This window comes from Ascaphus truei (assembly GCF_040206685.1).
Source record: "Ascaphus truei isolate aAscTru1 chromosome 6 unlocalized genomic scaffold, aAscTru1.hap1 SUPER_6_unloc_1, whole genome shotgun sequence".
Taxonomy (NCBI): Eukaryota; Metazoa; Chordata; class Amphibia; order Anura; family Ascaphidae; genus Ascaphus; species Ascaphus truei.
In genome coordinates, this window is record NW_027453833.1 from 290147 (window position 1) to 303388 (window position 13242).

At 53.4% G+C, this 13242-nt stretch overlaps 1 protein-coding gene across 1 annotated transcript in view; it reads left to right on the top strand.

Moving 5' to 3' along the window:
* Positions 1-1942: 1942 nt before the first annotated feature.
* The window catches only part of LOC142473367 (POU domain, class 2, transcription factor 2-like), a gene marked incomplete at its 5' end in the record, with an annotated part of 31644 nt that continues 20344 nt past the window's right edge, over positions 1943-13242 (top strand). Inside the window, 6 exons of the mRNA XM_075580604.1 lie at positions 1943-2434; positions 6960-7065; positions 7159-7241; positions 7422-7568; positions 10249-10390; positions 13040-13188. Of these exons, the coding sequence (XP_075436719.1) occupies positions 1943-2434; positions 6960-7065; positions 7159-7241; positions 7422-7568; positions 10249-10390; positions 13040-13188 (1119 nt within the window). The remainder of the gene's footprint in view (positions 2435-6959; positions 7066-7158; positions 7242-7421; positions 7569-10248; positions 10391-13039; positions 13189-13242) is intronic.

Sequence of the window (13242 nt, forward strand, 5' to 3'; positions counted from 1 at the left end):
ATCCCATTCTCTCTTCCGTTCCCCATTCTCTCTTTCTCTCCCCTCTCTCTTCCTCTCCCCCCTCTCTTCCTATCCCCCTCTCTCTTCCTATCCCCCTTCTCTTCCTTTCCCCTTCTCTCTTCCTCTCCCCCTCTCTCTTCCTATCCCCCTCTCTCTTCCTATCCCCTCTCTCTCTTCCTCTCCCCTCTCTCTTCCTATCCCCTCTCTCTTCCTATCCCCCTCTCTCTTCCTATCCCCTTCTCTCTTCCTATCCCCTCTCTCTTCCTATCCCTTCTCTCGCTTCCTCTCCCCTCTCTCTTCCTCTCCCCTCTCTCTTCCTCTCCCCTCTCTCTTCCTCTCCCCTCTCTCTTTCTCTCCCCCTCTCTCTTCCTATCCCCTCTCTCTTCCTCTCCCCTCTCTCTTCCTCTCCCCTCTCTTTTCCTATCCCCTCTCTCTTCCTATCCCCCTCTCTCTTCCTCTCCCCTCTCTCTTCCTATCTCCCTCTCTCTTCCTATCCCCCTCTCTCTTCCTATCCCCCTCTCTTCCTATCCCCCTCTCTCTTCCTCTCCCCTCTCTCTTCCTATCCCCTCTCTCTTCCTATCCCCTCTCTCTTCCTATCCCCTTCTCTCTTCCTATCTCCCTCTCTCTTCCTATCCCCTCTCTCTTCCTATCCCTTCTCTCGCTTCCTCTCCCCTCTCTCTTCCTCTCCCCTCTCTCTTCCTCTCCCCTCTCTCTTCCTCTCCCCTCTCTCTTTCTCTCCCCCTCTCTCTTCCTATCCCCTCTCTCTTCCTCTCCCCTCTCTCTTCCTCTCCCCTCTCTTTTCCTATCCCCCTCTCTCTTCCTATCCCCCTCTCTCTTCCTCTCCCCTCTCTCTTCCTATCTCCCTCTCTCTTCCTATCCCCCTCTCTCTTCCTATCCCCCTCTCTTCCTATCCCCTCTCTCTTCCTCTCCCCCTCTCTTTTCCTATCCCCCTCTCTCTTCCTCTCCCCTCTCTCTTCCTATCCCCCTCTCTCTTCCTATCCCCTTCTCTCTTCCTATCCCCCCCTCTCTTCCTATCCCCTCTCTCTCTTCCTATCCCATTCTCTCTTCCTATCCCATTCTCTCTTCCTCTCCCCTCTCTCTTCCTATCCCCCTCTCTCTTCCTCTCCCCCTCTCTCTTCCTATCCCCCTCTCTCTTCCTATCCCCCTCTCTCTTCCCATCCCCCTCTCTCTTCCTATCCCCCTCTCTCTTCCTCTCCCCTCTCTCTTCCTATCCCCCTCTCTCTTCCTCTCCCCCTCTCTCTTCCTATCCCCCTCTCTCTTCCTCTCCCTTCTCTCTTCCTCTCCCTTCTCTCTTCCTATCCCCCTCTCTCTTCCTCTCCCCCTCTCTCTTCCTATCCCCCTCTCTCTTCCTCTCCCCCTCTCTCTTCCCATCCCCCTCTCTCTTCCTATCCCCCTCTCTCTTCCTCTCCCCTCTCTCTTCCTATCCCCCTCTCTCTTCCTCTCCCCCTCTCTCTTCCTATCCCCCTCTCTCTTCCTCTCCCTTCTCTCTTCCTCTCCCTTCTCTCTTCCTCTCCCCCTCTCTCTTCCTCTCCCCCCTCTCTCTTCCTATCCCCCTCTCTCTTCCTCTCCCCTCTCTTTTCCTATCCCCCTCTCTCTTCCTCTCCCCTCTCTCTTCCTATCCCATTCTCTCTTCCTATCCCATTCTCTCTTCCTATCCCCTCTCTCGCTTCCTCTCCCTCTCTCTTCCTCTCCCCCTCTCTCTTCCTATCCCCCTCTATCTTCCTAACCCCCCTCTCTCTTCCTCTCCCCCTCTCTCTTCCTATCCCCCTCTCTCTTCCTATTCCCCCTCTCTTCCTACCCCCTCTCTCTTCTTCCCCTCTCTCTTCCTCTCCCCCTCTCTCTTCCCCCCCTCTCTCTTCCTCCCCTCTCTCTTCCTCTCCCCCTCTCTTCTTCCCTTCTCTCTCTTCCCCTCCCTTCTCTCTCTTCCTCTCCCTTCTCTCTCTTCCTCTCCCCTCTCTCTCTTCCTCTCCCGTCTCTCTCTTTCTCTCCCCCTCTCTCTTCCTTTCCCCCTCTCTCTTTCTCTCTGGTTATCCCCTCCCTTTGTATCTCCCCTCTCTATCTTCCTCTTGGCTCTATTTCTCTGTTTCTTCTCTATCTCCCTCTCCCTCTTCTCTCTCTGCCTCTCCCCTCTCTCTCTCTGCCTCTCCCCTCTCTCTCTGCCTTTCTCCTCTCTCTGTATCTCGTCTCTCTTCTCCTCTCTCCCCTTCTCTCTCTTCTCCTCTCCCTGCTGCAGCTCACTGCTCTCCTCCCCGCACAGCAACAGTTACTTCTCCAGCAAGCTCAGCTTCTCGCCGCCGCTTTGCAGCAATCTAACGCTGCCGCCGCGGCCAACGCATCTCTGTCAGGGTCTGACTCTCAGATTCCCCCCAACCAGCAGCTTGCTCTGTCCCAGCCCATTCACCTCACTGCACAGGTGAGCACTGCAATCCACAACCAGCACCCTGCCAGCTCACTGCCAACCCACTGCCAACCCATTGCAATCCACAACCAGCACCCTGCCAGCCCACTGCCAACCCACTGCAATCCACAGCCAGCACCCTGCCAGCCCACTGCCAACCCACTGCAATCCACTGCCAACTCACTGCCAGCCCACTGCCAACTCACTACCAAGTCACTGCCAACTCACTACCAAGTCACTGCCAACTCACTGCAATCCACTGCCAGCTCACTACCAACTCACTGTCAGCCCACTGCCAACTCACTGCCAACCCACTGTCAGCCCACTGCCAACTCACTGCCAACCCACTGCCAGCGCACTGCAATCCACTGCCAGCCTACTACCAACTCACAGCCAGACCACTGCAATCCACTGCCAGCTCACTGCCAACCCACTGCCAGCTCCCTGCCAGCCCACTGCAATCCACAGCCAGCTCCCTGCAATCCACTATCAGCTCACTGCAATCCACTGCTAGCCCACTGCCAGCTCACTGCAATCCACTGCTAGCCCACTGCCAGTTCACTGCAATCCACTGCTAGCCCACCGCCAGTTCACTGCAATCCACTGCTAGCCCACTGCCAGCTCACTGCAATCCACTGCTAGCCCACCGCCAGTTCACTGCAATCCACTGCTAGCCCACTGCCAACTCACTGCAATCCACTGTCAGCTCACTGCAATCCACTGCCAGCCCACTGCAATCCACTGCCAGCTCACTGCCAACCCACTGCCAGCTCACTGCCATCTCAATGCCAATCCACTGCCAGCCCACTGCCAACTCACTGCAATCCACTGCCAGCTCACTACCAACTCACTACAATCCACTGCCAACCCACTGCCAGCTCATTACCAACCCACTGACAACTCACTGCAATCCACTGCCATCTCAATGCCAACCCACTGCCAACCCACTGCCAGCCCACTGCCAACTCACTGCAACCCACTGCCAATTCACTGCCAGCTCACTACCAACCCACTGCCAACTCACTGCAATCCACTGCCATCTCAATGCCAACCCACTGCCAGCTCACTGCCAGCCCACTGTCATCCCACTACCACCCACTGCCAGCTCGCTACAGTACATGCCTACTGCCACCTCACTGCCAACTCACTGCAATCCACTGCCAGCCCACTGCCAGCTCACTGCAATCCACTGCCAGCCCACTGCAATCCACTACCAGCTCTCTGCCAGCTCACTGCCATCTCAATGCCAATTCACTGCCAGCCCACTGCCAACCCACTACCAGCCCACTGCCAACTCACAGCAATCCACTGCCAACCCACTGTCAGCTCATTACCAACTCACTGCAATCCACTGCCAGCTCACTACCAACCCACTGCCAACCCACGGCCAGCTCACTGCCAGCCCACTGCCAACTCACTGCAATCCACTGCCAACCCACTCCAGCTCACAGCCAGCCCACTGCCAACTCACTACAATCCACTGCCAACTCACTGCCAACCCACGGCTAGCTCACTGCCAACCCACTGCCAGCTCACTACCAACCCACTGCCAACTCACTGCAATCCACTGCGATCTTAATGCCAACTCACTGCCAGCTCCCTGCCAGCCCACTGTCATCCTACTGCCAACCCACTGGCAGCTCATTGCACGACATCTCCCTCACACCCCGTTTCTCACAGGTGTGAAATTGTCTTTCTCCCCGTGTTATATTCTCTTTATCTGGTTTTTTCTTTCTTCTCCTTGTGTTATATTCTCTTTATCTGGTCTATTCTCTCTTTCTCCTGTGTTATATTCTCTTTATCTTGTCTATTCTCTCTTCTCCCCGTGTTATATTCTCTTTATCTGGTCTATTCTCTCTTCTCCCCGTGTTATATTCTCTTTATCTGGTCTATTCTCTCTTCTCCCCGTGTTATATTCTCTTTATCTGGTTTATTCTCTCTTCTCCCCGTGTTATATTCTCTTTATCTGGTCTATTCTCTCTTCTCCCCGTGTTATATTCTCTTTATCTGGTTTATTCTCTCTTTCTCCCCGTGTTATATTATCTTTATCTGGTCTATTCTCTCTTCTCCCTGTGTTATATTCTCTTTATCTGGTCTATTCTCTCTTTCTCCCCGTGTTATATTCTCTTTATCTGGTCTATTCTCTCTTTCTCCCCGTGTTACAGTATATTCTCTTTATCTGGTCTATTCTCTCTTTCTCCCCGTGTTATATTCTCTTTATCTGGTCTATTCTCTCTTTCTCCCCGTGTTATATTCTCTTTATCTGGTTTATTCTCTCTTCTCCCCGTGTTATATTCTCTTTATCTGGTCTATTCTCTCTTTCTCCCCGTGTTATATTCTCTTTATCTGGTCTAGTCTCTCTTTCTCCCCGTGTTATATTCTCTTTATCTGGTTTATTCTCTCTTCTCCCCGTGTTATATTCTCTTTATCTGGTCTATTCTCTCTTTCTCCCCGTGTTATATTCTCTTTATCTGGTTTATTCTCTCTTTCTCCCCGTGTTATATTCTCTTTATCTGGTCTATTCTCTCTTTCTCCCCGTGTTATATTCTCTTTATCTGGTCTATTCTCTCTTTCTCCCCGTGTTATATTCTCTTTACTTGGTCTATTCTCTCTTTCTCCCCGTGTTATATTCTCTTTATCTGGTCTATTCTCTCTTCTCCCCGTGTTATATTCTCTTTATCTGGTTTATTCTCTTTTTCTCCCCGTGTTATATTCTCTTTATCTGGTCTATTCTCTCTTCTCCCTGTGTTATATTCTCTTTATCTGGTCTATTCTCTCTTCTCCCCGTGTTATATTCTCTTTATCTGGTCTATTCTCTCTTCTCCCTGTGTTATATTCTCTTTATCTGGTCTATTCTCTCTTCTCCCCGTGTTATATTCTCTTTATCTGGTCTATTCTCTCTTCTCCCCGTGTTATATTCTCTTTATCTGGTTTATTCTCTCTTCTCCCCGTGTTATATTCTCTTTATCTGGTTTATTCTCTCTTTCTCCCCGTGTTATATTCTCTTTATCTGGTTTATTCTCTCTTTCTCCCCGTGTTATATTCTCTTTATCTGGTTTATTCTCTCTTTCTCCCCATGTTATATTCTCTTTATCTGGTCTATTCTCTCTTTCTCCCCGTGTTATATTCTCTTTATCTGGTCTATTCTCTCTTTCTCCCCGTGTTATATTCTCTTTACCTGGTCTATTCTCTCTTTCTCCCCGTGTTATATTCTCTTTATCTGGTCTATTCTCTCTTCTCCCCGTGTTATATTCTCTTTATCTGGTTTATTCTCTTTTTCTCCCCGTGTTATATTCTCTTTATCTGGTCTATTCTCTCTCTCCCTGTGTTATATTCTCTTTATCTGGTCTATTCTCTCTTCTCCCCGTGTTATATTCTCTTTATCTGGTCTATTCTCTCTTCTCCCTGTGTTATATTCTCTTTATCTGGTCTATTCTCTCTTCTCCCCGCGTTATATTCTCTTTATCTGGTCTATTCTCTCTTCTCCCTGTGTTATATTCTCTTTATCTGGTTTATTCTCTCTTTCTCCCCGTGTTATATTATCTTTATCTGGTCTATTCTCTCTTCTCCCCGTGTTATATTCTCTTTATCTGGTCTATTCTCTCTTCTCCCCGTGTTATATTCTCTTTATCTGGTCTATTCTCTCTTTCTCCCCGTGTTATGTTCTCTTTATCTGGTCTATTCTCTCTTTCTCCCCGTGTTATATTCTCTTTATCTGGTCTATTCTCTCTTTCTCCCCGTGTTATATTCTTTTTATCTGGTCTATTCTCTCTTCTCCCGTGTTATATTCTCTTTATCTGGTCTATTCTCTCTTTCTCCCCGTGTTATATTCTCTTTATCTGGTCTATTCTCTCTTTCTCCCCGTGTTATATTCTCTTTATCTGGTCTATTCTCTCTTCTCCCCGTGTTATATTCTCTTTATCTGGTCTATTCTCTCTTTCTCCCCGTGTTATATTCTCTTTATCTGGTCTATTCTCTCTTTCTCCCCGTGTTATATTCTCTTTATCTGGTCTATTCTCTCTTTCTCCCCGTGTTATATTCTCTTTATCTGGTCTATTCTCTCTTTCTCCCCGTGTTATATTCTCTTTATCGGGTCTATTCTCTCTTCTCCCGTGTTATATTCTCTTTATCTGGTTTATTCTCTCTTTCTCCCCGTGTTATATTCTCTTTATCTAGTCTATTCTCTCGTCTCCCGTGTTATATTCTCTTTATCTGGTCTATTCTCTCTTTCTCCCCGTGTTATATTCTCTTTATCTGGTCTATTCTCTCTTCTCCCCGTGTTATATTCTCTTTATCTGGTCTATTCTCTCTTCTCCCGTGTTATATTCTCTTTATCTGGTCTATTCTCTCTTCTCCCGTGTTATATTCTCTTTATCTGGTCTATTCTCTCTTCTCCCCGTGTTATATTCTCTTTATCTGGTCTATTCTCTCTTCTCCCCGTGTTATATTCTCTTTATCTGGTCTATTCTCTCTTCTCCCGTGTTATATTCTCTTTATCTGGTCTATTCTCTCTTCTCCCCGCGTTATTCTGTATTCTCAGGATATCCAGCAGTTATTGCAGCTCCAGCAGTTGGTCCTAGTTCCTGGTCACCATCTCCAGTCCCCCACACAGTTCCTGTTGCCCCAGGCGGGGCAGGGCCAACAAGGTGAGCCTGGATATTTTCCCCAGCCCCTTTTTGCTGCCCCCTGTCTTACCCCAACTATGTTCTCACCCCTTTCTCTGCTTCTTTATTCCCCAGGCCTCATATCTGCATCAAATCTCTTCCAGCTACCTCAGCAAAGCCTTCTCCAGAGCCACCCGAGGTCTGGGCTTTCCACTCAGGTGGGGCTCGCTATATTTCAGTCATCCAGTTCTATAGGTGCCAGGCTCCCATCAGCTGAAGGTCCTGGGCTTCAGCCAATGGGAGCAGTGCACCCCCCTTCCCTGCTGTAAGGTATAAAGTGGGGCCAATGCTAGAGGTGCTATCAGTGCAGTTCCTGAGGTTTTACCCCTCTCCTGCAGGCTGTGTCCCGCCATGGGACCCAGGACCCTCCCCTCATGTCCCACTCGGAGCTGGGGTCCCATCCGGAGGAGCCCAGTGATCTGGAGGAACTCGAGCAGTTTGCTCGAACCTTCAAACAGCGCAGGATCAAACTGGGCTTCACTCAGGTGCGTGTGAGAGAGAGAGGGGGACCTTGCATCGGGGTGTGGGACTGGCCATGGGAAAGTTACGTTGAGTTGGGATTTTGTGTTGCCGGGGACATGAGCCTGGCCATGGGGAAGCTGTGTTGGGTTGTGACATTGTGTTGCAGGGGGACGTGGGATGCGCCATGGGGAAGCTGGGTCTAGATGTGAAGATGTGTTGAGTTGCGACGTTGTATTGCAGGGAGAGACGTATGCCTGGCAATGGAGAAGCCGCGTTGAGTTGGACGTTGTGTTGCAGGGGGAAGTGGGCCTAGCCATTGGGAAGCTGTTGAGTTGTGATGTTGTGTTGCAGGGGGATGTAGGACTGACCATGGGGAAGCTGGGTTGAGTTGGTATGTTGTGACATTGCGTTGCAGGGGAACGTGGGACTGGCCTTCGGGAAGCTGTGTTGAGTTGGGATGTTGTGTTGTTGTGACGTTGTTGCAGGGGGACATGGAATTGGCCAAGGGGAAGCTGAGTTGTGTTGTGATGTTGTGTTGCAGTGGGGTGTGCGATTGACCATGGGGAAACTGGGTTGAGTTGGGATGTTGTGTTGTTTTGACATTGTGTTTCAGTGGGACATGGGATTGGCCATGGGGAAGCTGTGTTGAGTTGTGACGTTGTGTTGTTGTGATGTTGTGTTCCAGGGGAATGTGGTATTGGCCATGGGGAAGCTGTGTTGAGTTGTGACGTTGTGTTGTTGTGATGTTGTGTTCCAGGGGAACGTGGGATTGGCCATGGGGAAGCTGGTTTGAGTTGTGACGTTGTGTTGCAGGGGGACTGGGATTGGCCATGGGGAAGCTGGGTTGAGTTGTGACGTTGTGTTGAGTTGTGACGTTGTGTTGCAGGGGGACTGGGATTGGCCATGAGGAAGCTGGGTTGAGTTGTGACGTTGTGTTGAGTTGTGATGTTGTGTTGCAGGGGGACGTGGGATTGGCCATGGGGAAGCTGGGTTGAGTTGTGACATTGTGTTGAGTTGTGACGTTGCGTTGAGTTGTGACGTTGTGTTGCAGGGGGACTGCTATTGGCCATGGGGAAGCTGTGTTGAGTTGTGACATTGTGTTGAGTTGTGACGTTGCGTTGAGTTGTGACGTTGTGTTGCAGGGGGACTGCTATTGGCCATGGGGAAGCTGTGTTGAGTTGTGACGTTGTGTTGTTGTGATGTTGTGTTCCAGGGGAACGTGGGATTGGCCATGGGGAAGCTGGTTTGAGTTGTGACGGTGTGTTGTTGTGATGTTGTGTTGCAGGGGGATGTGGGATTGGCCATGGGGAAGCTGGGTTGAGTTGTGACGTTGTGTTCAGATGTGACGTTGTGTTGCAGGGGGACGTGGGATTGGCCATGGGGAAGCTGGGTTGAGTTGTGACGTTGTGTTGAGTTGTGATGTTGTGTTGCAGGGGGATGTGGGATTGACCATGGGGAAGCTGGGTTGAGTTGTGACGTTGTGTTGAGTTGTGACGTTGTGTTGCAGGGGGACGTGGGATTGGCCATGGGGAAGCTGGGTTGAGTTGTGACGTTGTGTTGAGTTGTGATGTTGTGTTGCAGGGGGATGTGGGATTGGCCATGGGGAAGCTGGGTTGAGTTGTGACGTTGTGTTGAGTTGTGATGTTGTGTTGCAGGGGGACGTGGGATTGGCCATGGGGAAGCTGGGTTGAGTTGTGACGTTGTGTTGAGTTGTGACGTTGTGTTGCAGGGGGACGTGGGATTGGCCATGGGGAAGCTGGGTTGAGTTGTGACGTTGTGTTGAGTTGTGACGTTGTGTTGCAGGGGGACGTGGGATTGGCCATGGGGAAGCTGGGTTGAGTTGTGACGTTGTGTTGAGTTGTGACGTTGTGTTGCAGGGGGACTGGGATTGGCCATGAGGAAGCTGGGTTGAGTTGTGACGTTGTGTTGAGTTGTGACGTTGTGTTGCAGGGGGACGTGGGATTGGCCATGGGGAAGCTGGGTTGAGTTGTGACATTGTGTTGAGTTGTGACGTTGCGTTGAGTTGTGACGTTGTGTTGCAGGGGGACTGCTATTGGCCATGGGGAAGCTGTGTTGAGTTGTGACGTTGTGTTGTTGTGATGTTGTGTTCCAGGGGAACGTGGGATTGGCCATGGGGAAGCTGGTTTGAGTTGTGACGGTGTGTTGTTGTGATGTTGTGTTGCAGGGGGATGTGGGATTGGCCATGGGGAAGCTGGGTTGAGTTGTGACGTTGTGTTCAGATGTGACGTTGTGTTGCAGGGGGACGTGGGATTGGCCATGGGGAAGCTGGGTTGAGTTGTGACGTTGTGTTGAGTTGTGATGTTGTGTTGCAGGGGGATGTGGGATTGACCATGGGGAAGCTGGGTTGAGTTGTGACGTTGTGTTGAGTTGTGACGTTGTGTTGCAGGGGGACGTGGGATTGGCCATGGGGAAGCTGGGTTGAGTTGTGACGTTGTGTTGAGTTGTGATGTTGTGTTGCAGGGGGATGTGGGATTGGCCATGGGGAAGCTGGGTTGAGTTGTGACGTTGTGTTGAGTTGTGATGTTGTGTTGCAGGGGGACGTGGGATTGGCCATGGGGAAGCTGGGTTGAGTTGTGACGTTGTGTTGAGTTGTGACGTTGTGTTGCAGGGGGACGTGGGATTGGCCATGGGGAAGCTGGGTTGAGTTGTGACGTTGTGTTGAGTTGTGACGTTGTGTTGCAGGGGGACGTGGGATTGGCCATGGGGAAGCTGTATGGAAATGATTTCTCTCAGACGACCATCTCACGTTTCGAGGCGTTGAACCTGAGCTTCAAAAACATGTGCAAGCTGAAACCCCTGCTGCAGAAGTGGCTCAGTGACGCCGGTGAGACGGGGGACAGGGACACTGCAGGGGGCACTGTGGGGTGTGACATAGGGACACTGCCGGGGGTACTGTGGGTGTGACATAGGGACACAGCAGGGGGCACTGTGGGGTGTGACATAGGGACACTGCAGGGGGCACTGTGGGTGTGACATAGGGACACTGCAGGGGGCACTGTGGGTGTGACATAGGGACACTGCCGGGGGTACTGTGGGTGTGACATAGGGACACTGCAGGGGGTACTGTGGGTGTGACATAGGGACACTGCAGGGGGTACTGTGGGGTGTGACATAGGGACACTGCTGGGGGTACTGTGGGTGTGACATAGGGACACAGCAGGGGGCACTGTGGGGTGTGACATAGGGACACTGCAGGGGGCACTGTGGGTGTGACATAGGGACACTGCAGGGGGCACTGTGGGTGTGACATAGGGACACTGCCGGGTGTACTGTGGGTGTGACATAGGGACACAGCAGGGGGCACTGTGGGGTGTGACATAGGGACACTGCAGGGGGCACTGTGGGTGTGACATAGGGACACTGCAGGGGGCACTGTGGGTGTGACATAGGGACACTGCCAGGGGGCACTGTGGGTGTGACATAGGGACACTGCAGGGGGCACTGTGGGTGTGACATAGGGACACTGCCAGGGGCACTGTGGGTGTGACGTCGGGACACTGCAGGGGGTACTGTGGGGGGGGGGGGTGTGACATAGGGACACCTGGGGGGGGAGGTGACACAGGGACACATTGGGGGAGGTGACACAGACACCTGGGGGGGAGGTGACACAGAGACACCAGGGGGGGAGGTGACATAGGGACACCTGCGGGTGTGTGACACAGGGACACCTGGGGGGGGGTGACACAGGGACACCTGGGGGGTGACACAGGGACACCTGGGGGGGTGACACTGGGACACCTGGGGGGGTGACACTGGGACACCAGGGGGGGTGACACTGGGACACCAGGGGGGGGGTGACACAGGGACACCTGGTGGGGGATGACACAGGGACACCTGGGGGGGTGACACAGGGACACTTGGGGGGTGACACAGGGACACCTGGGGGGGTGACACAGGGACACCTGGGGGGGTGACACAGGGACACCTGGGGAGGTGACGCAGGGACACCTGGGGGGGGGTGACACAGGGACACCTGGGGGGGGGGTGACACAGGGACACCTGGGGGGGGTGACACAGGGACACCTGGGGGGGTGACACAGGGACACCTGGGGAGGTGACGCAGGGACACCTGGGGGGGGTGACACAGGGACACCTGGGGGGGGGGGTGACACAGGGACACCTGGGGGGGTGACACAGGGACACCTGTGGGGGGGGTGACACAGGGACACGTGGGGGGGGGGGGTGATACAGGGACATGTGGGGGGTGATACAGGGACATGTGGGGGGTGACACAGGGACACCTGGGGGGGTGACACAGGGACACCTGGGGGGGTGACACAGGGACACCTGGGGGGTGACACAGGGACAACTGGGGGGGGGGGTGACACGGACACCTGCGGGGTGACACAGGGACACCTGGGGGCGGGGGGTTACACAGGGACACCTGGGGGGGGGGGGTGACACAGGGACACCTGGGGGGGAGGGACCCCTGGGGGGGGAGGGGGTGATACAAGGACACCTGGCGGGTGATACAGGGACACCTGGGGGGGAGGGGTGATACAGGGACACCTGAGGGGGTGATACAAGGACACCTGGGGGGGTGACACAGGGACACCTGGGGGGTGACACAGGGACAACTGGGGGGGTGACACGGACACCTGCGGGGTGACACAGGGACACCTGGGGGCGGGGGGTTACACAGGGACACCTGGGGGGGGTGACACAGGGACCCCTGGGGGGGGGGAGGGGGTGATACAAGGACACCTGGCGGGTGATACAGGGACACCTGGGGGGGAGGGGTGATACAGGGACACCTGAGGGGGTGATACAAGGACACCTGGGGGGGATGATACAGGGACACCTGGGGGGGGAGGGGTGATACAGGGACACCTGAGGTGGGTGACGCAAGGACTTCTCTGGGCTGTACGTCACACAGGGACATCTGGTGGTGACACAGGAACACCTGCGGTGGGTGTGGGGGGGTCTGTGCATTCTCTCAGTCATTCTTTATCTCTCCTCTTTCTCCATGGCTGCTCTCTGTCTCTCCCCCCCCCCCATATGCACTCCTAGTCTTCCTATCCTTTCTCCTTTCTCTTCTGCATTCTCTTTGACCACCCCCATAATATCTGTCTCTCTCCCCCCTCTTGTCTCTCTGTTCCTCCCCTCTTGTCTCTCTGTTCCTCCCCCCTCTTGTCTCTCTTTTCCTCCCCCCTCTTGTCTCTCTGTTCCTCCCCTCTCTTGTCTCTCTGTTCCTCCCCCCTCTTGTCTCTCTGTTCCTCCCCCCTCTTGTCTCTCTGTTCCTCCCCCCTCTTGTCTCTCAGTTCCTCCCCCCTCTTGTCTCTCTGTTCCTCCCCCCTCTTGTCTCTCTTTTCCTCCCCCCTCTTGTCTCTCTGTTCGTCCCCCCTCTTGTCTCTCTTTTCTTCCCCCCTCTTGTCTCTCTTTTCCTCCCACCCCTTGTCTCTCTGTTCCTCCCCCATCACCCAGCCCCCCTCCCCGATGGTCCTGGTGTAACACCCTGTCCCCCCACAAACAGAGACCATGTCTGTGGACAGTACCCTCCCGAGCCCCAACCCCCTCAGCAGCCCCGGGAGTGGGTACGAGGGGCTACCCGGCCGCAGACGCAAGAAACGCACCAGCATCGAGACCAACGTGCGCTTCGCACTGGAGAGGAGCTTCATTGCGGTGAGGGGGGCAGTACGGGGGAGGCAATGGGATATAAGGGGGAAGAGAGAGCAC